General features: G+C 36.5%; 1 protein-coding gene across 2 annotated transcripts in view; it reads left to right on the forward strand.

Annotated features, from left to right (window-relative positions):
- The window catches only part of ATM (Serine/Threonine-kinase ATM-like protein), a 56,728-nt gene extending 36,544 nt beyond the window's left edge, over positions 1 to 20,184 (forward strand). For both annotated transcript variants that reach the window (XM_086654280.1, XM_086654281.1), the window contains exons 42-79: positions 450 to 519; positions 1,101 to 1,218; positions 1,333 to 1,453; positions 2,529 to 2,672; positions 4,990 to 5,100; positions 5,936 to 5,983; positions 6,104 to 6,208; positions 6,454 to 6,540; positions 7,500 to 7,814; positions 8,111 to 8,226; positions 8,702 to 8,768; positions 8,881 to 8,955; positions 9,042 to 9,164; positions 9,604 to 9,768; positions 9,855 to 9,959; positions 10,461 to 10,612; positions 10,715 to 10,916; positions 11,000 to 11,047; positions 11,120 to 11,203; positions 11,899 to 11,982; positions 12,189 to 12,269; positions 12,363 to 12,452; positions 12,530 to 12,592; positions 12,826 to 12,966; positions 13,049 to 13,105; positions 13,284 to 13,343; positions 13,495 to 13,589; positions 13,676 to 13,784; positions 13,959 to 14,048; positions 14,665 to 14,744; positions 14,834 to 14,912; positions 16,839 to 16,885; positions 16,977 to 17,076; positions 17,762 to 17,893; positions 18,016 to 18,150; positions 18,234 to 18,299; positions 18,926 to 19,066; positions 19,778 to 20,184. In XM_086654280.1, coding sequence (XP_086510406.1) covers positions 450 to 519; positions 1,101 to 1,218; positions 1,333 to 1,453; positions 2,529 to 2,672; positions 4,990 to 5,100; positions 5,936 to 5,983; positions 6,104 to 6,208; positions 6,454 to 6,540; positions 7,500 to 7,814; positions 8,111 to 8,226; positions 8,702 to 8,768; positions 8,881 to 8,955; positions 9,042 to 9,164; positions 9,604 to 9,768; positions 9,855 to 9,959; positions 10,461 to 10,612; positions 10,715 to 10,916; positions 11,000 to 11,047; positions 11,120 to 11,203; positions 11,899 to 11,982; positions 12,189 to 12,269; positions 12,363 to 12,452; positions 12,530 to 12,592; positions 12,826 to 12,966; positions 13,049 to 13,105; positions 13,284 to 13,343; positions 13,495 to 13,589; positions 13,676 to 13,784; positions 13,959 to 14,048; positions 14,665 to 14,744; positions 14,834 to 14,912; positions 16,839 to 16,885; positions 16,977 to 17,076; positions 17,762 to 17,893; positions 18,016 to 18,150; positions 18,234 to 18,299; positions 18,926 to 19,066; positions 19,778 to 19,855 — 3,984 coding nt within the window. In that variant the 3' untranslated portion in view covers positions 19,856 to 20,184. The remainder of the gene's footprint in view (positions 1 to 449; positions 520 to 1,100; positions 1,219 to 1,332; positions 1,454 to 2,528; positions 2,673 to 4,989; positions 5,101 to 5,935; positions 5,984 to 6,103; positions 6,209 to 6,453; positions 6,541 to 7,499; positions 7,815 to 8,110; positions 8,227 to 8,701; positions 8,769 to 8,880; positions 8,956 to 9,041; positions 9,165 to 9,603; positions 9,769 to 9,854; positions 9,960 to 10,460; positions 10,613 to 10,714; positions 10,917 to 10,999; positions 11,048 to 11,119; positions 11,204 to 11,898; positions 11,983 to 12,188; positions 12,270 to 12,362; positions 12,453 to 12,529; positions 12,593 to 12,825; positions 12,967 to 13,048; positions 13,106 to 13,283; positions 13,344 to 13,494; positions 13,590 to 13,675; positions 13,785 to 13,958; positions 14,049 to 14,664; positions 14,745 to 14,833; positions 14,913 to 16,838; positions 16,886 to 16,976; positions 17,077 to 17,761; positions 17,894 to 18,015; positions 18,151 to 18,233; positions 18,300 to 18,925; positions 19,067 to 19,777) is intronic.
- Positions 20,185 to 24,110: the final 3,926 nt, after the last annotated feature.

Below are 24,110 nucleotides of genomic sequence, written 5' to 3' on the forward strand. Positions count from 1 at the left end.
TAATTGTTAATAGGTAATAAACACTGTTAGTTTGAGAAGGTATCGTCAATTACACAGTTATATCAGGGTATTTTCTGAAACTTTGAATTAATATAAAATCAATTTCGGCAGTTATATCAGAGTATTACGAAGATAAAATCAATTTTGGCAGTTAGTCAGAGGGTAAATCATTGAAACAAATTTAAAAATTATATCATAAAAATCAAGAAATATCTATGAGAAATGAAGAGGAAAATGAATAAGAAAAGATGAAGGAAATAGTTGTAAGTGTGATTTCGGGTACCTAATCTAAATTTAGGAAATATTTCGCCAAATTGGTGAAATTTCCCGAAATTGCATCCCTTGATTTTATGTTTGAATTCAAAATCATATGGTGCTCACACTCCCTCTCTGTGAATGAGAATTTTTTTTTATGTCATACTTTTAGAGCTAATGCTATTTTGTTGCAGGTGCACTCAAAGGGCGTCAACATGCAGTTAGTTGAGAAGTTGCTATCACAGTCTGACAGAAAATCAAGTGGTAGACCTTTGTGTGTGTTTACACCATTATATGTTATATATATATATATATAAAATATATATATATATATATATATATCTTTGTGTATGTATGTATGTATCTTTATAGTTGTATAGATAATAACAGATCTGTTTACTAGAGGTTTAGATGCTTGTTATTTAAATCTGAGGCCTATTATATTAGCTTCTCGTTTCTAAAAAACGGTAGAGTCGGAGTTGAAGTTGTTCCATGCGTAATGTATAAAGTTCAATTAAGGGGAGATTCTCCCATAAATAAACTGGAAAGTGTGAGGTACTACTTCTTTCGTGTCTGTTATCTAGCAATTCCTTACGGGATTCAGCAGCCCTTAGCTGCATATATTTCTATGCTTCTGTGGACATTGTGAGCTCTTACCAGCAAGTGGTTGTTAGCATGATATGACAACTACAGGTAGGAGGCTTTGAGATTATAAATCTTTTGGTTCTCACATAGTCACATGCATGATGTCTATTATTAATGATCTCTTTCTGAAATATTTTTGCGTTTCTAGCTCTGAAGTGTTGGTAAAGAGTCCTTGAGCTGTTCATTTATCATTGTCACAGATGAAACTGAATCACTGGCAAAGACGTCCTTGTGGGAGACAACTGGAAAGTCTTATGAGGTCTGGATTTGCCGTCTTGTTCACTCACTTGTTGACTATAGCAGTGACATGATTCTTAGGTATCATTTTGTGCTTCATAAGTATATAAATATTTTAAATTTCCAACTGCAATTATGGCATTTGGTGAGTTTATTCGGATTCAGCTGAGTGTGTTGGAGTACCATCACTTTCAGATTATGTCAAGATATAGTTTTGGTGAAGGCTGAATTTGCTGAGCTGATATTCCCACATGTTCTAGTGAATTTAGCAAGAAGGAAGGATTCAAAAATTGTTTGCGAATCGATCTCCTTACAGGTTTTGTATTATACCTACACCTTTTGTGCCATTAGTTTTGCATTTGTTTTTTATGTTTGTGTAAATGAATCTCTTCATTTTCTAATCTATTAGGTTTGTGGTTGTTTTTTTGTTTATTCAGCAATTCATTTATGATATTTCATTCAACAAGAGCTTTTTTTCATCCTTTATTAGTTTCCTGGTAATATAGAAAAGGGAAATGCTAAAGTTACAAAAGATTTTGACAAAAGATAGTACCCAGCTGATGTGGCGGTTGTGGTTTGAAACTTTGACCAAATCTAGGCCGTTGAGAGATGAATATCACAACCGCCACATCAGCTGGGAACTTTCTTTTGCCAAAATCCTTTGTAACTCTAGCATCTCCCTATAGAAAAACTAGTTAGGTTGCTACCATTAGTTTATTTTGTATTATTTCTCCGATTTTTGCAAGTTTATTCAAGCATTTTATTGTTTATAGTACACTCCTATTGAATAACACTTGGTTAAAGAAACATGTTGATATTCTTTTAGGCCTGAGTTCCCTGTGCAAACCTGTGCTTCATAACTTGAACAGCAACCTGCACCTGTATTTGACCTCCTGCGGATATTACATACAATGTGCGAGCTCTTGCAAACCTTATGCAAGGAGCTGAAGCGTAAAAAAGACGATGGATCCTTTTTGACAAAAGAAAATTTGGTCTAGGACGTTTTAGCCAATTTTCCTATCTAATTTGGTTACCTGTTTGACAGTTCCTATTAGTGGAGTTATTTGCTTATTGTCTTCTAGGGTGTTTAGATCCTGGATGTCCTCATCAAATGTAAGATGCGATGTTCATAAGAAGATTCTGTAGCTATTACATTTCTTTGAAGAAAAAGGCATATTCTGCTTCTGATTTCTTAGGAACTTTTCTATAGTTACAGTTGTTAGGTTCCAGCTGTTACCTGTACGATTACTACTAATCACTGGATGATGGTTGGTGTCGGGTAGTCTTTTTCTGAATATCAAGATGGATGTGGCTGTAGATGCTAATTTGTTTTGTAATTAGTTGATAATTTTGCAGTCAAAGTGGTCTTATGTGTTGGCCTAAACGTGTAGGTTCAAGAACATATCTTTGGGAAAACCAATGAACTAAACAAATCAATTCAGGTTATGTTGGATGCATTAAATGAACTGCGGTTGTATCATGTCATTGAAAGAGGAGGCACTTCTTTGACAACCGTCATGCGAGATAGTTCAAAGGTGATTTATTGCTAACAACCTTTTTTTTTTGAACACTTTGAATTAATATTAGGAAAAAAGAAAAGAGAGTACAAACGGAAACACAGAAAGAGAACAAACAAAAAAAAAAGAAAAAGAAGGGAGCTGAACAAAATTACATCTAAAATAAAATCGAGATAAGTATACGCTCTAGCCCAACCAATGTTCCTACTCCAAGAGAAGAAAACTCCAAAAACATCTTCCACCTCCACCCTAATCGACACACTCGAATCCTTGAAGGTGCCATCATTCCTAGCTTTCCAGATAGACCAGCAAATCGCGTAAGGAACCAGATTCCAAAGAACTCTTTTAGGTTACTTCACTGGGACCTACCTTCACTGCTCAAGAAGATGGGCAATAGAAGATGGTAGCCAACCATGATACTTTCGAGACATGAGGAAGGACCACAGCTTATAGGCTTCACCACAATGAGTAAACAAGTGACTAACAGATTCTTCGCTGATCTTACATGTTATGCATCTATCCGGAATCTGCATCCCACGCTTTTGGAGATTGTCCACCGTTGGAAGCTTACACAGGACTGCTGCCCACACAATAAAGCTGGCCCTAGGAGGGATATTACTCGACCAAAGAGCCTGAAAATCAAACTGAGGGCCCGAATCACCAACGTGCCTACATAGTCTGGATTAGCAATTCTTCACTGAGAGCTCATCTTTTTCATCTCTGCTCCACACCTTCGAATCTTCTACCCCAACCAGAGGTTTAAATTGATCTAGGATCCCAAGCAGGTTAGAAAGGACAGGAACTTCCCAGTCATTCAAGCCTCTACGAACTCTAATATCCCAGGACTCAGGAGATTGAGCTCCAACAAAAGTGGCTAAAGACAGACTCCTCTTTAGAACAAGAGATATGATAGATTGCTGGGAATCTATCCTTGAGAGGAATCGAAAGACACCAAACATCCTCCCAGAATCTAATCGACTTCCCATCTCCTAGCTTCCATTTTGTAATACTATCCAAGCCCTTTGCTCTGGCTACTATCCCCTTCCAAACTCCACTTCTATAAGCTGACTTGATATTCCCATGACCCCACCCTCCATTACTACACCCATATTTCTCACTAATGATGTTCCTCCAGAGAGAGGTTTTCTCCTTAGCTAACCTCCACAACCACTTGGAAAGGAGGGCATCATTCATACATTTCAAGTTCTTTATACCCAACCCTCCTTCCTCTAGCTCCTTGCATATTGCCTCCCACGCAACCTAATGGATTCTCTTAGTCGACTCTTTATCATGCCACAAGAAGTCACACATCTTATTTATTACTTTTAAAACTGAAGATGGGATGCTGAAAAGAGAAAGAAAATACAGAGGGAGGGCTGAGAGAACTGATCTGATTAGAGTCAATTTGCCACCCTTCGATAGAACTTTAGCTTTCCAAAAGGAGAGTTTTCTATTCACCTTTTCTACCACCGGGTCCCAAATGGCTTTACTTTTATACGACTGCCCCAGAGGAAGACCAAGATAGTTGGAAGGCAGGGACCCAATAACACAGCCCAAGCTCCCAATGCTAGCCCCAACAGGTATCTCCTGGAGAGCCGGCAAAATCACAGATTTGTTTGTAGTTAACTTTCAACCCAGAAGAAAGCTCAAACCAGATCAAGATGTCTTTTAAGTTATTGATTCGAAAGGTTGAATCTCCCAAGAAAAATAAAGTATCGTCAGCAAATTGGAGATGATTCACTGCTGTCCCATTAGCTCCAACCTTGAATCCCTTGACCCACTGATTCCTCTCAACAACCTTCTTACTCTTGCTGTTGTTACCAATGTTATTGAAGTGGTTGACAGATCAAGAGTCTGGTATTTAACTTTATCTTACGGCATTTGATACAACTATTGTAAAGACAAAAGACAGTAAGACAAAGAAAGATGACGAAGGTAAGATACCAGACTTGGTGGAAGACAAACCATACAAACTTAGTAGAATCTGTCAATAACAGAACAATGGTGGTCAACAAGATAGACGGTTAGATAGAACTTCGTAACGTCCTTTCTTTGTTCTCTTGTGCTGTGCAAAACCTTAAAAACTATATACTCCCTAAATTTCAAACTATACATCTAAATAATCTGTAAGGAATAAATTTTTTATTACCTTTTACTTCGTTATGTGTGCTTGTGGTAAATATTGACATGCTTTTTCAGTTTTCAGAAAATATCTGCTTTACAAAGTGGGTCATTTGGTTCCAGTGATGGTTGACAAATTCACAATTTGTGGCCAGGTTACGGGTCCACTTTAGGTTTTCATTTGCCTAAGTATTCCAATGTTATGTTTCTGCAGTCCGATAAACCATCCAGTCTTGGCTCACGGTCTCGCTCAACTCCTGGCAAATCGAAAGGTCTAGCAGCTAGTTCAAGTTCAATGATAGTGTCAACCCAATCATGGAAGAAAGTAAGGTTCTCCAGAAACAGTTAGTTGTGAACTTTGTCTCGATATGCTATAACTGTTCACAGAATTGTTTGAAAAAAGTAGTAATTGTTAAGAAAATGAACTTCAAATCTTCAATATATGATATTTTAGCTAAATTCTCTTGAAATGTTCAGACAAATGTGATATAATGCAAGTCTAGGCAACATGTATCAGCCATCAGGTATTAATGAACTAGTCAAAGGCCATATATTAAATTTCAACGTATTTTGTTCTTTGATGGCTAAATACAAGGAATTAATATATAGCTGTTTATTAATATTATGTTGCTGGACATCATTTTTCATTTTGACATGAACAATGATTTCAACTTTTTTTTTTGAATATGAACCTATGAAAGATTTGGGATGATGTAAAATTGATTTAAGAAATGGAATAAACTTCATTTAAGAAATTTAGTTTGTTCAATAGAAATAGCATGGGTTACTTTAGCTTATTGAGCACTGGACCTTTATTCTGAATCATTTCTACGGGGTTAATAAAATGCTTTAAATTTAATTAATGAATAGAATTAATGGTTTTATATATGTTGTGCAACAACCTCTTACATTGTTCTACGAGTGTGCTACTATGTTTCATGTCTTGACCATTATTATTCTTTAAACCATGGTAATATGCTTTTACGCTTCTGTGTAGTTCGCTAATTTTGTGCAGAAGTTCCATATAATATCATAGCTTACACAACATTCCTATGAATTTTCATTAATTTGTAAACGATCTTCTTAAATTTCTTTTATGACATATTTCAATTTTCATTCTATTCTTTCTTCTAAGTTCTAAAATATAAATAAATTGCAAGGTGTATTGGCTTTCTATCGATTATCTTCTTGTTGCTAAAGCGGCCATTGTAAGTATCGAACTCTATCCATCTATTGTTTGCCCTTCTGAAGCTCCTAAAATTTAATAAAACGTTCTCCGGCTTCATGCTTCTTTCTCTACTCAAATTGGAAAATATTGTCTGTGACAGCGTTGCGGCTCATATTTGACCTCTGTTATGTATGTGGAGTACTGGTGCAAAGAACAATTTACTAGCCTAACTCTGGGAACTCCTGATTTTTCTCCTCTCGAAATGGTAAGCATAAAATGTAGGTCGAAGTAAAGTTAAAACTCTGAGTGCATTTCATCGTTTTCCTGTCCTGAGTGTAGGTCCACACATTTCAACTGTTTCATCCTTGTATGATTAATATCAGGGGAGGTAGATTATCAAGGTGTTTCCTTGTCAATTAAATGAACTATGAGAATCTTAGTGTTTTTATGTTGATTTTTGGTTTCTTTTCTATAAAAATTCTCTTTACGACATTCTCTTTATACTTTCAGCTACCGCAGCACATTGAAATACTCATTTCAGCAGTTACACAAATCAACGAGCCTGACAGCTTATATGGGATCATTCAATCATATAAGGTAGGGGTAGAGGTCCCTTAATATTTTCTTTGAAGAAGGTATTGTAAGTAGCTAATGGAGTTGACTTGATGCTTAATTTTGATTTCTTTTCCTTCACAAATTCGGTCGATAATTACATTGTAGGAATCTTTGCAAGGTAAATCTAATTATCTCTGAACTAGAGAATTTTCAAAATAAGTGCGCCTTACCCAGGAAGGGCAGCGCTAATGGTTCTTCACTTTCCTGCAGGTTTGGCAAAAGTTAAACTTCTTTTGAAGAGAAAACTGTGGTTGTACTAGACTACTAGTTATGTTGCCCAAGTATAACTTCTAAGAATCTGTCAAAGAGGAGCCTCTGATTGAGTTAGAAATTCACCTTATGAAACAAAAATAAATAGTAAACTAGAGGTTCAAATACTAAGTTGTTTAAGACCTTTCCGTGACGGGCTTCTGGTGCAATTAGGTTTTATCTTCCTTGAAATAGGACCATAAGTTGGATGTTAATGGGATTTGGGTCTATTGACTATCAAGTGCTTTGTTGGATATGTGTGTAGTGTGTGTGTTACACACACAGACACACGTTTGAAGTTTGTACATTCATCAATGAGTCTGCTTGCTTAGTTGATCCCATATGTTGATGAACTATAACTTCCTTCGACAAGGAGTGGGCTATAGCTCCATCTTAACATGAAAAACTCTCGTTTGTATATGTGGTTGTACATATATTAGTGTATATTTATTATTGTCTTATTGCAAATACTCAAACCAGTCTTACCTTTTTTTGTTGAAATTTTGAATTAGTATTAATACTCAAAATAGTCTTACCCGCGTCCGCATATCTGGGTGTTTCAATTCCTTATATTCCAATTGTTAGCTAAAAACATGTTCTAACCTGTAGAAGTCATATAAAAGTTGGTATAAAGTATAGATTGTTTTTTCTGATGTCTTATGGTTGTGTGTGTTCTTAACTTTGTCTAACAGTTGAAATCTCAAATCATTACCTATGAACACGAGGGAAATTGGAGCAAGGCTCTTGAATATTATGACTTGCAAGTGAGGTCATCCCCAGCAGTTCAAATTGATGGCTCTTATAGCAATATAATGCAGGAGCATTCTCAGGGGATCCATCAAATATGTTCAAGATCTGAAGTTGGGATGTCACAGAAGAAATCTTACAAAGGTCTGATGAGGTCCTTGCAGCGAACTGGTTGCACTCACGTGCTGGATTTGTATTGCCAGGGGTTGACTTCTCAAAAAAACCAGTTTGAACATGATTCGGAATTTACTGAATTGCAGGTTTGTGCGAATTTCAACAAAGTAGCAGTTCAGCATTATTAATCTTTTCTCAGTGTGTTTATTAAGAATTTATTGTGGACAAGGAATGAATTTTCGGTAGGCATGGAAATGGAAATATTTCGGTCAGTTTGACTGAAATCTTTCAAAACGTATTTACTTGACAAGGCATTGTTAAGAGAAACTTAATTAAATTTCGGTTTGGATAGAAATTTCAATAGGCATTCGAAATTCAATTCCCTGATTAGTTGACTGTGGATGCTACTATACTTAATGCGGCTGTCTGTACATGTCACTAGTATGAAGCTGCTTGGCGTGCCGGAAATTGGGATTTTTCCGTATTACATGCTGAAGTTAATTATCCAGCGACAAGAAAACTCATCAAAATTGATCATTTTAATGAGAATTTGCACAGGTAAATTATGATCCTTTACAATAATATACTACGCAGTCACAATAATGCCTTTTTCTCGTACCCGTCTGGGTGTGGAGGAATTAATGTGCAAGAAAAACCATTTAGTTGAACTTTTGTACATTTCTTCTAATCAGTGCGAAAATAGACGATAAACTTGTTATGTTTTTGTTGTTTTATATAATTTCATCCTGTCTGCAGTAGTTTTGTCAAAATTGCTACCGACGTTTTCCTTTTCGCTCTTATATTGTATCCAGTAACTTCATCTCTTATAATATAGTTGTGTGCTTAATCATCATTTTCTGGAAGGAACTGCATAGCAGTCCATATATTAAGCTAAATGCTTGTTAGTTATGCTAAATTTACTTGTTTGTTTTGACATTTTACTAATGTCATTGTAACTTAATTGATCAAACAATAATAGGTTCTTGTAGTTTTTAGCTTACTAAACATCTGTTTTTTCTTCGTTAAAATGTAGCTGCTTAAGGGCTTTAAAGGAGGGAGATTCCGATGAATTCCAAACGAAGCTTGTAGACTCAAAGCAGGTGAAGATAGTAATCCTTCCATATAATTCATTCATTGCTTCATTTTGCTTCTTTATTAGTCTTTTTCTTCTTAATACTTTGCCTCTTATATTAGTTTTTTTCTTCCTGATAGGAGGTAGTCTTGTCAATCCATCATTCAAGTAAAGAGAGTACTGAATTTATCTATTCTTCAATAGTAAAACTTCAGGTTCATAAGCTTTGACCACTATTTATTTCTCAGCCGGTAGTTATTGTATGCCAAATTTGACAACACATATTTTCTGACATATGCAGATCTTAAACCATCTAGGCGTTGCTTGGGATTTATGTTGGAGGCCATTACCATATGAAGAAACAAATGCCCATTCGGAGAAGCAAAAGGTTATTTTTGAGCATGTAATTCCTACAGTGGATCAGGTATAAGTATAACTTTCAATTCTTCTAATTTTCAATCACGTCTAGATTCTTACTATGACATTATCTCAATGGGATTATGGGTATCCTCTAATGTCATTCATTTCCTGTCTAATTTTAAATCCGGCCATAGAACAACTCGTTAAATCTATATTTTATTCTGTAAATATGCATATGAGCATATCGTTAGATGGTTTCAATTTTATATGGAAACCATAATTTTTCAGAATTTTATACAAGTGTTCATGGATATGACATGTTCTTTTAAAAGGCTAGCCTTCACTAAGCATTTAAATATTAATCTTGAGTCTTTCGACTCGCACCTTCCTTAGGAGGTCATTAGATTATGTAGTGATATCATCGTACTGGGCATTTGTCGTCTATTGCTCTCTCTATTTACTCGAGAAGACGAATTCCTGAAAAAATATTTTCGATTGATCAGATGGAGCTGCTGAATAGGGATTGGAATTTTGTTTTGCGTCAAACACAAGTTCATACGACCTTGTTAGAGCCTTTAATAGCATTCAGGCGTGTTCTGCTTCAGATACTGAATTGCAAGGACTGTACAGTACAGCATCTTTTGCAATCTGCATCCACTCTCCGTAAGGTTGTCGTTGTCATCTAGTAAACAATGGGGATCTCATAAAATTAGGGATTCTTTGTATTTCTAATATATCATTTGATGGCCTGCAGTGTTCAAGATTTTCTTTAGCTGCCTCTGCTTTGCATGAGTTTAAGTTACTAACTGCTGGAACGGAAGGCGATCATGCAACTTCTCACATATGCTTTCTTGGAAGGGTACATTTTAAGTCTTCTTTTTACTTTTCTTAATAGTAAGTAGCCAAACCGAATACTTTTCATTTGCCTACTGCCACGAGCAATACACAATGAGTTGGGTAATTTTGCGTATCGGCAATGGGTGATAAACAACTGTGTTGGGATATACGCTATATCACCGCCACATGTAATTTTCTTCCATAATTTTGCTGTATTCTAAATTGTCCAAAATATATGACCGCCACATGCAATTTCTGAAATGCAAATCTTATCAGTTAGAAACTTATTTAGAAACATGCAGGTGGCCTATTTTGTCTCCCAGGTGCATTTGACCATCTTAGTCGTTTATATACAATTTTGTACTTGTGAGGGTTATTTCAAAGGCGAATGGACGATAGCGTCATCCAGCTATTCCCTGGGTTTTCTAGCAATTTTTTTTCCACAGATATGTTTGTTCAATTTATATACTTGAAGGATGTGACTTTTGAAGTTTGGCTTCTAATTGGTTTTTTATAAAAACAGCTTGAAGAAGCCAAACTGCTACGTGCCCAAGGTCAACATGAGATGGCTATCAGTCTTGCTAAATACATGTTGCACAATCATCAGTTGGATGAAGAGGCTTCAAATGTATATCGTTTGGTTGGGAAGTGGTTGGCTGAAACTCGATCTAGCAAGTAATTTGTGAACTCTTCTTGTTTATTGAATATTCTTAGGAAGATTAGTTTTCTCAATACCACCCATATTCTTATTGTGCTTTAATAATTACGACCGTGTAGCTCAAGAACAATATTGGAGGATTACCTTAAAGTGGCCGTCGAACTAGCTGAGCCTAAAATAAGTGCAGACAAAAAGGTTATTGATAGACAATGCCAGACAAATTTCCATCTTGCACACTATTCTGATGCTCTATTTAGGAGTTACGAGGAAAGGCTTGTCTCCAACGAGTGGCAAGCAGCAATGAGGCTGAGGAAACACAAGGTTTCCCATTACCTATTCCTCAAGTCTGATTTCAAATTGTTAAAATATTTTCTGCATTCTACCCTAATCTTAAGCTGGTGCAGACAAAAGAGCTGGAGGCGCTAATTAGAAGACTAAAAAGTTCAACGAAGGCAAGTAGTTTATTTTGAGCTACTTCTGTGTTGCTTTATTTCATTCTTAACTCTTTTCCTCTGGATTCTTAGGGTGACAAGAATGATTACTCCATAAAAATACAAGAACTGCAGAAGCAGCTTGCTATGGATAGGAGGGAGGCTGAAAAACTACAGGTATTCTATTTAATCTATTATAAAAAGTTTGGTACCATTTTAGTGTTCATGGGAGTCCATATTACTTTTTTTGGGTCTCCCTGAAGAGAAACCAACACTAGCTTTGGGAGTATGTGTGGTTGGTGTAAACTATACAGTTTAGATATCAAATTCTCATTAGTACTTCGACAGTTCAACCCTCTAGGTAAAATCAGAAGGGAATCTCAACGAGAAGACAATTCAAGACTGTATCCTGTTACATTCCTGAACATGAGCATAATGCAATACTGTATCCTAATTCTATGTAATATGTATGTCTACCTTTCGAGATCCTGTTGGGTTTCTGTGACACATTCAATTGTCCTAAGACACCGCAAATTGAAAAATTGCATCTAACTCTAGTTAATAGCTGTATAACTGTTATTTCTATTATCATCACTGGGTGGACTGGTATTATATGGGCCTAATGTAGTCATGTGTGATTAATGATCCAATTGTTGGCTCCATCATTAAGCTTAATCTGGATCCTTACGAAGATTGATCGAGATATTGTGTATATAAATGTGTTTTCTTTCAGATGACCCAATCATCGACTCCTAAAAAGAAATTAGTCAATCTGAAATTCCTATTTCTTAATTTTCTCTCCAAGAGGTATTCGGAGTTTATTCACTACGTATTTTACATCAGTCCAATTCCTATCTGTTTTCTTCTGTTAGGATGACAGGGATAATTTCCTCCGCCTAGCATTGGAGGGATACCAACGGTCTTTGGTCATAGGAGATAAATATGATGTCAGAGTGGTAAGTTTCTACTACCAATATTATCTCTTCGCATGCTTTGGAAACTGTGATGGATAATGAAATGTCATTATGAATGCATGAGATTTTCTTTATGGGGTTGCTTTATTCTGAAATTATGTACTAATATAACCACATTCCCTTCATAAATCTCAACTTATTTATATTTTGTTAAGTACAAACATTCGTTACATACTATGTGCTTTCAGGTGTTTCGACTTGTTTCTTTGTGGTTCAGTCTCTCTTCAAGACAAAATGTTATTGATGGCATGCTTAGTGCAGTGAAAGAAGTAAGCTTTTATCTGGAATGTTTCGTCTGTAACTTAGCGATGACACTGTGTTTTCTGTAACGAGAAAGTTTGTAACTCTAGATATCCTAGCAGGTTCAATCTTACAAGTTCATTCCTTTGGTGTATCAAATTGCATCAAGAATGGGTAGCTCGAAAGATGGACAAGGACCACATAGTTTTCAGGTAACGTCTGAATATGTTACTTGTGTTTTTAAGGATAAATAGAAACTAATCAAAGACTGGTACTTATTCATATGCAGTTTGCTTTGGTTTCACTTGTTAAGAAGATGTCCATTGACCACCCATACCATACATTACTTCAGGTATAAAGACCGAACTTTTTAGTATATATATGCTTTAAAGATTGCTGCAAGTTAAGTTATGTGCATCGTAGAATTTCATCACTTCCACAAACTGATAAATGACCTTTCTTGTTTGGTTGAATAAATAGAGATGGTGCGATGTATTTTTGATCTGTGGTTTGTTTGTTAATGTATATGTACACCTTTGTCTTTTCACATCTAACTGCTGTTTTTAATTCATATATCTGTATTAGCTCCTGGCTTTAGCAAATGGCGACCGAGTCAAGGATAAGCAGCGTAGTAGAAACTCATTTGTAGTGGACACAGATAAGAAGCTGGCTGCAGAAAAGCTCTTAAGCGAGTTATCTTCACACCATGGAGCTATAATAGAGCAGGTGGTTCCACCTCCATGTTTAGAGATTTTATTTAACTATTCTTATTCTTCTCCTCAATATTTCTTGTACATCTAATTTATAGATGAAGAGATTGGTGGAGGTATACATCAAATTAGCGGAGCTCGAAACAAAAAGAGAGGTTAGTTTGGTTTTGTACATTGAAAAGGGTAACTGGTGTATAGTAGACTTTTGTCTGAAATTAAGAAAATTAAGAGTGAGTTCCCTCACGACCCTGATCATTGAGTGACTAATTTCATCTCTGCTTAGTTTAATTATCTTTACTTGGTTGTCAGTTAACCAATCGTTTCTTTCTGCAGGATACTAATAAAAGGGTTGCACTACCAAGAGACATTCGCAGTCTTCGACAACTTGAACTTGTAAGTGCAAGTAATATACTTATTTGAAGTGAAGCTGCCTGTGTTTCTACCGTAGTAGGCTCAAGACAACATGCATGTAATAGACTAGTTAGCCCTGTAGTGAAATCTTCAGTTCATGTCATTTTTCAACCGAGACCCATGTCACTTTCAGGTGCCTGTGCTGACAGCTACATTTCCGGTGGACCGCAGTTGTCAGTATGACGAAGGATCTTTTCCACACTTCATGGGCTTGGAAGATTCTGTCATGTATGTAATTTGCATTCTATTTCTACAATATTTTTCTCTGATTTAAAAATTCGTATGTGATTTGGTCTTTATTTGAGAGTTTGCAGGGTAATGAATGGTATAAATGCTCCAAAGGTGGTTGTTTGCGTAGGTTCTGATGGTCACAGATATCGTCAACTAGCAAAATCTGGAAATGATGACCTAAGACAAGATGCTGTGAGATCAAACTATTTTTTTTATTTGCAATATTTGTTTTCACGCTTGGATATGTAATAAAGTCCAAATGTTTGTTTTAGAGTTGCAAATGCTGCTCCTCAGAGTTTTGTACTTTATCTTCAGCGTATCAGAATTTTCTTAACATAATCTAAACAAATGTGGATGGTTGTTCAGGTTATGGAACAGTTTTTCGGTCTGGTAAACACCTTTTTGCAGAACAATCGTGATACGTGGAGAAGGAAATTAGGAATACGTACATACAAGGTATTAACTTTCACAAAGCCGAACATCTAGCATCTCATACTTGAAGGTTCTAAACCCATTGGTCTGTTATATTTTTTTTAGGAAAAGGTTACTAAGGAATGTTTCGGCTTCGACATGGAAGTTATCCATACTTTCTGTAATTTAGACTTTTAGTAACTTGAGCTAACCGAATTATTTCTTTGTCTAGTTTTTTGGCTAATTTTGGGATTTCTATGGCCAATTTTAGATACAGAGTGTTGGTACTAACTTTATTCTTCATTGATTATTTACTAAATTTAAGTTAATTATCAGGAGCATGTTGACCAAATATAGATTATCTAGATACACAATGAACTACTAAGAAATGTGATAATATGCTTTCTCCATTCTAGAAGACAATGACGATGTGATTTGGGTGTTCCGCATGAATGTGTAGTTTAGGTTAGTTCCTTAGTGTATGTAGTAGTTAGGATGCAATCATGCAAATGGTCAGAGAAAAATAAGTCGCTGTATTGTACTTAGTCTGGTTTGTACTGTTGTAAGATTTTGAATTGAATATTGGAACCGGTCAACTCCAGTTCTGTAGTAGGTGTATACTGTTGGGAAGTTGACAGCAAATGCTTTGCATTTCAAACAGGTCGTTCCTTTCACCCCAAGTGCTGGTGTACTTGAATGGGTTAACGGTACAATTCCTCTCGGCGATTATCTTTTGGGAAGGTTTGTTTATTCAAAAATATTTAGACTTATCGAGTAAAATTTGTGTTTTTCTAGAGATATTCTGAATACACTGCCTTGTATCCTTTCAGCTTGAAGAATGGAGGAGCCCATATACGTTATGGAGAAGGCGACTGGTCATTTCTTCGATGTCGGGAATACATAGCAAAGGCAAGTTTCATGCTTCTTCTTCTCTCAGATTTAGTCATAACAATTTGAAAGTCATTAAAGTATCCAAAAGTTGCATATTATTTCTCCTGATTTTCAAAATGTATTAGAGTTCATTTATACTCTGATCTGATGTAACTGTTCTGAACCACGTAATTGAATAGTGGGTATGCAGTCACCTAATGCCTGTGTAGCGCCCACTTGATTGGTTCACGATGTCTATAAAGAAACTGGTTCATGTGATTTGCTCATCTGGGGCTAATGGGCTATGACAACCTAGAATTAGAAATAAATGTGACTTGTAGAGCATATTGTGTCTATCCAATACAGTTTCATTCGTTGTCCTGGTACTGGTTGGGATCTATGTTGTTTGAGGCGTGAGGCGAGCGCCTCACGCAAAGGCAGTAGCTGCTGCCTTTGTTTGACTCTCTTAACCACATTGAACGAAATTCATTACCTGTTACAACCTACAGTCAAGTAAACATACCTATCCCACATCATTAAACAAGCCTTCGAACGAGTAAAGAAGAAGACTAAAATGAAAACGAGTGAAGAAGAAAAAGAACGTAAAAAAGAAGACTAAACTGAAGAAGAAGAAAACGAGTTACCTTTGAGTTGAAGACGAAGACCATTGGTTGAACAATGGAGGTTCGTCGGTCAACAATGGAGAAGAAGAGGTCGATTCGGGCTACAGAGAGAAACATAAACTGATTTAGAAGAAGTCGAGTTGTGAAAATTGGGCCAAAACAACTAAAAAATTGCTGTTGTCACCCTCATCCCGCACCTCGCTTCTCCTAGGCGCCTAAGCATCTAAAGGCGCTCAGCTAAGCGTCTAAAGGCGCTTGCCTAAGCATCTAAAGGCGCTTGCTTAAGCATCTAAAGGCGCTTGCCTAAGCATCTAAAGGCGCTCGCCTAAGCGTCTAAAGGCGTCACCCAGGGAAACAAGGGGAAATCGCATCCAAAGGAGGACCCTCTTGTGAGCCCGTCGATTGAATAATTTTTTATGGTGGATGATCTGGACGACAAGAAATTCTCCCAAACAAATCAACCGTCTGATTATCTCCATGTGGTCGTACATGCCAACGTTAACTTAAAATGGTGGCAGTACTCTTGCCAATATATATATATATGTAATGTAATGTAATAATGGACATCGATATGGACAGTGCTTACGAGACATTGATATGAACAGTGGTATGTGAACATCGATGTAAAGTGTCGGATCAACTAGTATAAAGCCCAGAATGGATGTACAAGATGTATCAGAAACTCCATACATAAAGCTGCATGGAGATTGTTTAGAGGATGAGTTTTTGTTGAGATGTTCTAATTACCATGTAATTCGCAACGAGAAAAAGGTAATTTTATTATGGCACCTTCAAAGCCTATTAGAAGGCGTTCTGGAACCAAAAATGAAGCAAACTTTCTTCATCTCTTTGTGAACCACTTATTTACACATGCACGAAATACCTTTCGACGGCCAGATGTACAAAAGTGAAATCGATCAAATATGGTCTCCATGTGCATGACTGGGAGAGCGTTCTCACCAAAATCGAACTTGGACTACTCTCCTTGTGGGCCCTGTAAACCCTATATCAAAGTTCTGTAAAAAGTATATGTTTGCACTGGTTCCCTCTGAGCCATGTATTTTGTGGCAAGGATATAGAGGAGAGATCTTTGAATGAAGTGGAGTGGCTAGCAAGAAATATCTTCTATTTTCCTGCAATGAAATTGCCAGGTTTTAATCATAATTATTGAAAAATTACCACTTAACTTGCCTAAAGCCGCAAATTATGAATTGCTTATATTGGTGGAGTAGGGCATTAGATATAAAGTCATAACCAAAACAAATGAAAATGGTTTGGCCAATTTGCTTTCCCGATTATCATTATCTTGTTAACCAAGCTAAGAGTTAATTTGTTGATATAGGAAAAGGACAAGCTCAAAGCATTTGAAACCATCTGCAAGAACTTCAGGTCCATTCCTTTTCATCTGCTGTGTGTCCTCCATGTTGACAGTAGCTGAAATACACTAAGCTTAACCAGTGATATGATCATATCTTTGCAGGCCTGTCATGCACTACTTTTTCTTGGAAAGATTCTTGGAGCCTGCTAATTGGTTTGAGAAGAGACTCTCTTATATCCGAAGTGTGGCAGCTAGTTCTATGGTTAGTGTACTGTACACATTCTGCAACATGGACCACAGACTTTTGTTTTGCTTTCTTTCAAAAATAGTTCCTTTTTTTACTTTTCATTCACTGAAGCCTGTGGCATAGCCATGATGTTCTTCAGAATAGAGTTTTGAAGGGACCAGGCTGGGCAAACATCCTATTTCCTAACCTATATTATTTCATGTTTTATGTATATTATGCCCAGTGAATGAACCCTTTGTTGCAATATTTGTTTATTTCTTTGGTTTCTGTGTCGCTAGTATTTAGCAGGTCCAAGTCTCCTTCCCCAGCTGCCATACCATTTTGGGAATGCTTTGTTCCATGATTTGGATGACGACCATTAAACTTTTATTATTTCCTTAGTCTTATTATTCATGTAATTTCTCAGTCCTACCTTCCCCGAAATCTACTTTTGTCTCTTCTCGTCATCAAGGAATTCTCCTTTGACTTTTTTAACATCAAATGTGGCTTCTATAGGGCAGGAGTGAATATATTAATCAGATCTGTTTACATTGTTGTATAATCGATGTTCTTTGTTTAACCCTTATATCTGAATGTACTGTTTTTTATAAAAACGATGTCTACCGTTATCACTGTTTTGTCCATAAACTGAACTAGTTGTCAATCTAAGACGCAACGTCTTCGGTATAGTAACATTTTAACGTGTTATTTATAAGTTCAGGTGGGTTACATTGTTGGGCTTGGAGATCGACATTCTATGAATATTCTCGTGGATCAAGCCACCGCAGAAGTTGTTCATATTGATTTAGGTGTTGCCTTTGAGCAGGGATTGATGCTCAAGACTCCTGAGCAGGTTGGTCCTTTCTGAACTCTCAAATATTTATGTTCACCTTTTTCCTTGTGAGACGAAAGGGATTTTGTTATCTAACCACAGTAATCTCCTGGTACTAAAAATTTGTTCACCAACTTTGGCAGGTCCCATTTAGGTTGACGAGAGACATTATAGATGGTATGGGAGTCACTGGAGTGGATGGTGTCTTTAGGAGATGTTGTGAGGAAACACTTTCTGTTATGAGAACAAATAAGGAAGCACTGCTAACGATAATTGAAGTAAGATTTATCCATGAAATTTCATTCCTAAGTGAAAAAATTGAGTTGTATTCGTTTCCTGACATAGCATGCTTAATATGCAGGTTTTCATCCATGATCCCCTTTACAAGTGGGCGCTGTCTCCTTTGAAAGCTTTGCAGCTTCAAAAGGTACTTCAAACAGAGTAGAACATTAACAAGTATCAACCAGCGCTGTCGGCCTCTCGGTCCTTACAATGAAGTTCTGTCATGTGCCAAGGAGTTCGACAGTGGTTATTTTAGCACCTACTAAATTAATGTGTAGCGTCCTTTTCCTAAAATTATGCAATAATTATAACTGTTAGTGCAACTATGACAGGTATTATAAAGTAACAGTTAATATATTTGTAGGGTTTTTATCGTGACGTCCCCCCACTGAATGTGTAATTATGACATGCCATTTGATGAACCAATGACTATCGTGTTTTCTGAAATTATCCTTCAAAAAACCTGTGTGGACTTTAAATACCATTCCCCCGCTTAATGGATAACCATTTGCTACCAATGGGGAATTGCTTCTTATCTCCAATTGGGACAATAATAGTTCCAAATATTTTGAGTTGCAGTTAAGATCCATTTTGGCAAACTTGATAACTCATGTGTTAAGAACCAAATATAAGTTAGAGTAGCATATGATTCTCATTCACAAAATAATTATAGAACTAAGAGTTGGTGAATTCATACCCCTATCTAGTATTCTAGATTTCCATCCTGCTTACTAACTCAGTATGCGAAACATTTCTTTTCCTCAATTGCAGGAAACAGATGATGATATTACAATATTGGAAGATTCGCAAGAGGTATATGAAGGAAACAAGGATGCTGCTCGAGCATTAATGCGTGTTAAACAAAAGCTAGATGGATATGAAGATGGTGAACTGAGAAGTGTTCATGGCCAGGTAGGTCTATTGTTTGGTAATCTTTTCCATTACAGTCAACGTATTCACTGGGAGTATTAAAAACTAAGTTCTTAGGATTGGCTGATCCTCCGAGCAACTTAGGGATGTGATTTGGGGTGGACCGAGTAACAGATCCTAGGCCAAACACTGGAGTTACTATGCTCGAGACTTTGGATTGTTGGAGTTCGATTTGAATCATCGGAAAAAAGTTGTCCTATTTATTAAAATATTAGACACAAACACATGTTGGTCAAGTTATTCAGCTGGGGCCGGTAGGGATCGGCTCCCCTATTGCGATCCCAATTAAACCCCGCCCCTGACTGCTTAGACTAAAAGGATGTTGTTTGCCTTGAGAGTATAGACTCTGAAACTGGTTTCTCTTTTACCTTGGGAGTGATTCCCTGGACAATTTCTTAAGAATCCGAAAATCAATTTTCTTTTACCTTGGGAGTGATTCCCTGGACATTGTGGTTCATCGATTAAGTTTTATCTTTGGCAAGACAGAAACTACCATAAGACCACATTAGTTCTCTATGTGTCACATTATGCAAAGTGCAAATACCAAGTGCACCAGAAATTCTGATTCCATTAGTTCTGGAAACTTGTTATCAGTTATTAAAACCGAAATCGGTGAAAGTTCAAACAGCAAAAGTTTAGTATAATTTACTTGAATTTTCTAGTCTTATGATACGAGGGTTCATTCGCTCGCAGGTCCAACAACTAATACATGATGCCATTGATCCAGAACGTTTATGTCAAATGTTCCCGGGTTGGGGAGCTTGGTTGTGATCAGAGAGAATACGAATATAATTTTTTGCACAACCAGAAGGCTTATCGAAGTTTCATTCCTTTTCTTCCTGGCAGTTTGAACTCTTATCAAGGCTGGAAGTAGCTGATGCCGATGTAAATTTTGATTTGATAACTGTAGTGTTGAGTTAATATGTAGATATTATCTTTTTGATGTAAAATAGTATGAAAACTTAGATATGTTTTTGTAAGAGAAATTTCGGAAAGGCTTCTTTATTCGGATGGTCATTTATAAAGGGTGCCTCTTTAGGGTGTAAACAATAGGTTATACGATCAAAGATAACTATAGCCTGATTATATTCAAATTCAAACTCTTCTGGCATTTATGGATACTCTGAAATTGGAATTTCATGACTTCATAATATTGGATCATAATACCTCTAATTTTATTGATGAACTCACCACGTGTTAGTGGTTAATGTTAAAACGGTAAAAACATCGGACAAACGGGATTAGCTAATCTGGGGATTAATGTTTCTCAATTTCCTATAGAATGGTCTAACAATCAATTATATGTCACGAAATCGGCTGCTAGTCCTGGTTCAGTTAAAAATAGGGGATTAGCTCAATTCTTTTGGACTAATTTTAGTTTTACCCAAAATTAACGGCAAAAGAAAAACGTAATCGAGGAGAGGTACAAAAGCGTTTTTTTAGATCAAAGTTTCCCTGTTTGTGAAGTCCATGAATTCACGTGAATTGCAATGCATTATGGTTGTTCATAATGTTTATGACCTGTCTTATTTGAGACAAATTTATGAGCACTAGTAATAGTGAACTATCATAATATGACAAAACCCATTTTCAATATGTTAGGAACAAGTAAAGCACAATATAGTTGTTCATAAGATGTTTGAAGCAGAAAATTAATTCGGACTAGCGTACCAAAATAAATATGTCATCTTGCTACCATTAGTTCACTATTAACGACAATTCTACCAAGAGGGAGATCGAATCAAGAGAGAAATAGAGCCATACCAAAATAAATATGTCTTCTTGTGTTGTTTCCGTGGTTCTCTTTTAAGAGAATAGTTCTTAATCTTTTTGTTTAACAAAACAAAGTACACGCACTTTTGTTTATCTTTCTATTTGATAAATCAGAGAAAGAGTTATCTTCTAATAATTAAGATAACAACAGTGATAATAAAATGAAAAAAATCAAATGTAAAGTATCCGAGTCGAGGATACCTCTGTCCTTAAGACAATTTACACCCTGTATATCAGTACCAACAGTAATGGTGTATGTCTCCCAGGATAAAACGGATTACCTATCAAAGTAAAGATGGTACCTCTTAGTTATGATAGTCTGACGAACTTTGTAAGTAATATGAACTTCTGAACAATGATCTCCTAAACTCTAATGCTTGAAGATGAATGCCCAGGAAATGCTAAAAAAATTGATATCTTGTTTGGTGAATTCTTATGGTATTTATAAGGGTATTGACACCACTTCGTATGGGTGCCTATAGGCGAATGGATGTTTCCAACAACCACATTTGACTGTTGGGTTACAGATTTAATTTCGACCGTCAGATCTCAACGGATCTATTTAGATCCAGCGTCACAAATGCCTACCGTTAGATCCCAATGGATCTATCAGATTTATTGATCAAATCTCAACCGTCGGATTAAATCTCTGGTCTAAAATCGAATGGCTCCAATCGCTCCTAGCGACGATGCGCACGTGCGGGCGCCTCTAAAGCGCCCTAAACGCCCATTCGCCCTCGCCGCGCGTGCGTGATGCGTGGTGCAAACCACGCCAAGCATCCCATCATCCCAACCAATCTATTGTTAGTAACATAAGGAAAAGTCTATATAAGGAAGTAAAACTTTCCTTATTTTTCCAATACGGTACTAATACTAAAACTACACGTTTAGTTATCCGTATATTTTTCCCCAAGTAAATCAATGATAACTCATTCATATGAAATCGGATTTTGACAAACTTTATGTCTAAATTCAAGAGCTCGATGAGACAAATCCAATGGTCCATCCTGATCTTGATTTGGACAACGTTTGGTTGCTCAAATTGACCAAAAACATATCCGGTTTCTACAATCCCCCACATGAACGATTATCATGATTTTACCAAAAATTCAATGCAAACTGACTGACACTATTTAAATACTAATGCAGACAGACAGAAGTTCATATCCGAAATTTCGCTGCATCAGAGGTGGCTTTTGGCTTTGAACCTTTCCTAGTGAATAACTACATGGCTTACAAGGACAACAGTGAACTTTAAGTCTTGAACTGAGTCCTGGTTATTGTAAACCAACATAGCTATCACACAGCTAGTTTCTTACTTACGCAAGTTCTCGATTTTGTTCTTTTCGGCCATGAACGATCCCGGATTCTTGTGTGTTACTAGAAAATTCAGCCTAAAACGACATTCTCATAGAACCGGTCACAGTTCTCACACATATAGGTTTTCCTACTTAGGTATCCTGCTATACCTTTACTTTAGAATTTAATTTATTCTAAGTCTTTTCGGAAATATTAAAAGCTTTCAAGCTTAGCCTCTTTAATGCAGGTGACACTAATATCATCCTAGGAATGGGAAAGAGAAATGCTCTCTTTCAGTGTCACTTTCGAGTCAGGATATAACTTCAGTTGCCCTTTGAACCTAGATCGTGGGATCTCCAGTCTTCTAGGTAGGGTTTCATCATGCCTTTACTCATTTTTCTTTAGGTAGTAGTCCCATTCCTCTTGATGAAGCAATTACAAGATCTCTAGATAACCCCTTAGTAAAAGGATCGGCTAAGTTATCTTTGGATTTCACATAGTCAATTATTATGACTCCCTCAGTGAGTAATTGCTTTACGGTGTTATGTCGTCGACGAATGTGTCGTGACTTACCGTTATACATCTTACTATGTGCTTGTGCAATCGCAGCTTGGTTATCACAATGTATATTGATTGCAGGCACTGGCTTAGGCCATACCGGTATATCTTCTAAAAATTGTCTTAGCCATTCAGCTTCTTCTACGGCTTTATCCAATGCAATAAATTCTGAATCCATTGTTGATCTAGCAATGCTAGTTTTCTTAGAAGATTTCCAAGAGATGGCAGCTCCTCCAAGTGTGAATACGTAGCCACTGGATGACTTTGTATCATCGGTATCTGATATCCAGTTTGCATCACAATATCCTTCAATTACTTCTGGATACTTAGTGTAATGGAGTCCATACTCCTTTGTATGTCGTAGATACCGTAATAGTCTGGTTATAGCAATCCAATGCGTCTCATCTGGATTACGTGTGAATCTGCTCAATTTGCTAACTGAGAGAGCTAAGTCTGGTCGAGTACAATTCATGAGATACATAAGGCTGCCTATAATCCTTGAGTACTCTAATTGTCTGACTCCAGTTTTTGTAACATTCTTTTTAAGATGAATACTTGGATCTAATGGAGTCCTTGCTATCTTGTCGTCATTTTTACTAAACTTTTCCAAAATCTTCTCAACGTAGTGAGATTGGGACAAACCAATCCCTTCAGCTGTTTTGGTAAGTTTTATGCCAAGAATGACTTCAGCTTTTCCCAAATCTTTCATATCAAAGTTCTTGGAAAACATTTTTTTAATTGTATTAATGACATCTAAATCATTTACAATAATTAACATATCATCTACATACGAACATAATATGACACATCCTTTTGTAGTGCTCTTAGTGTAGACACATTTGTCACATTCATTAATTTTGAATCCATTTGATAGTAAAGTATTATCAAATTTCAAGTGCCATTGTTTAGGAGCTTGTTTAAGACCATACAATGATTTTACTAGTCTACACACCTTCTTTTCTTGTCCAGGAACCACAAACCCCACAGGTTGTTTCATATAGATCTCTTCATCGAGATTTCCGTTTAAGAAGGCTGTTTTTACATCCATTTGGTGAATTTCCAAATTATATAAGGATGCTATAGCTACTAACACTCTTATGGAGGTGATTCGACTAACAAAAGAATAAGTATCAAAATAATCTAATCCTTTCTTTTGTCTGAATCCTTGTGCGACGAGTCGTGCCTTATACTTTTCGATAGATCCATCTGGTTTTAATTTCTTTTTAAAAATCCATTTACATCCTAAAGGCTTACAACCAGCTGGAAGATCAACTACCTCCCAAGTATGGTTTTGCATGATGGATTCTATCTCACTATTTACAGCTTCTTTCCAAAATGGGGCTTCTGGAGTAGTCATAGCTTCTATAAACGTTTGAGGTTCTCCTTCAATCATGAA

This window comes from Eschscholzia californica, unplaced genomic scaffold, assembly GCF_041429995.1.
Source record: "Eschscholzia californica isolate CP2 unplaced genomic scaffold, dmEscCali1.0.p SCAF_1, whole genome shotgun sequence".
In the NCBI taxonomy this organism is placed as follows: Eukaryota; Viridiplantae; Streptophyta; class Magnoliopsida; order Ranunculales; family Papaveraceae; genus Eschscholzia; species Eschscholzia californica.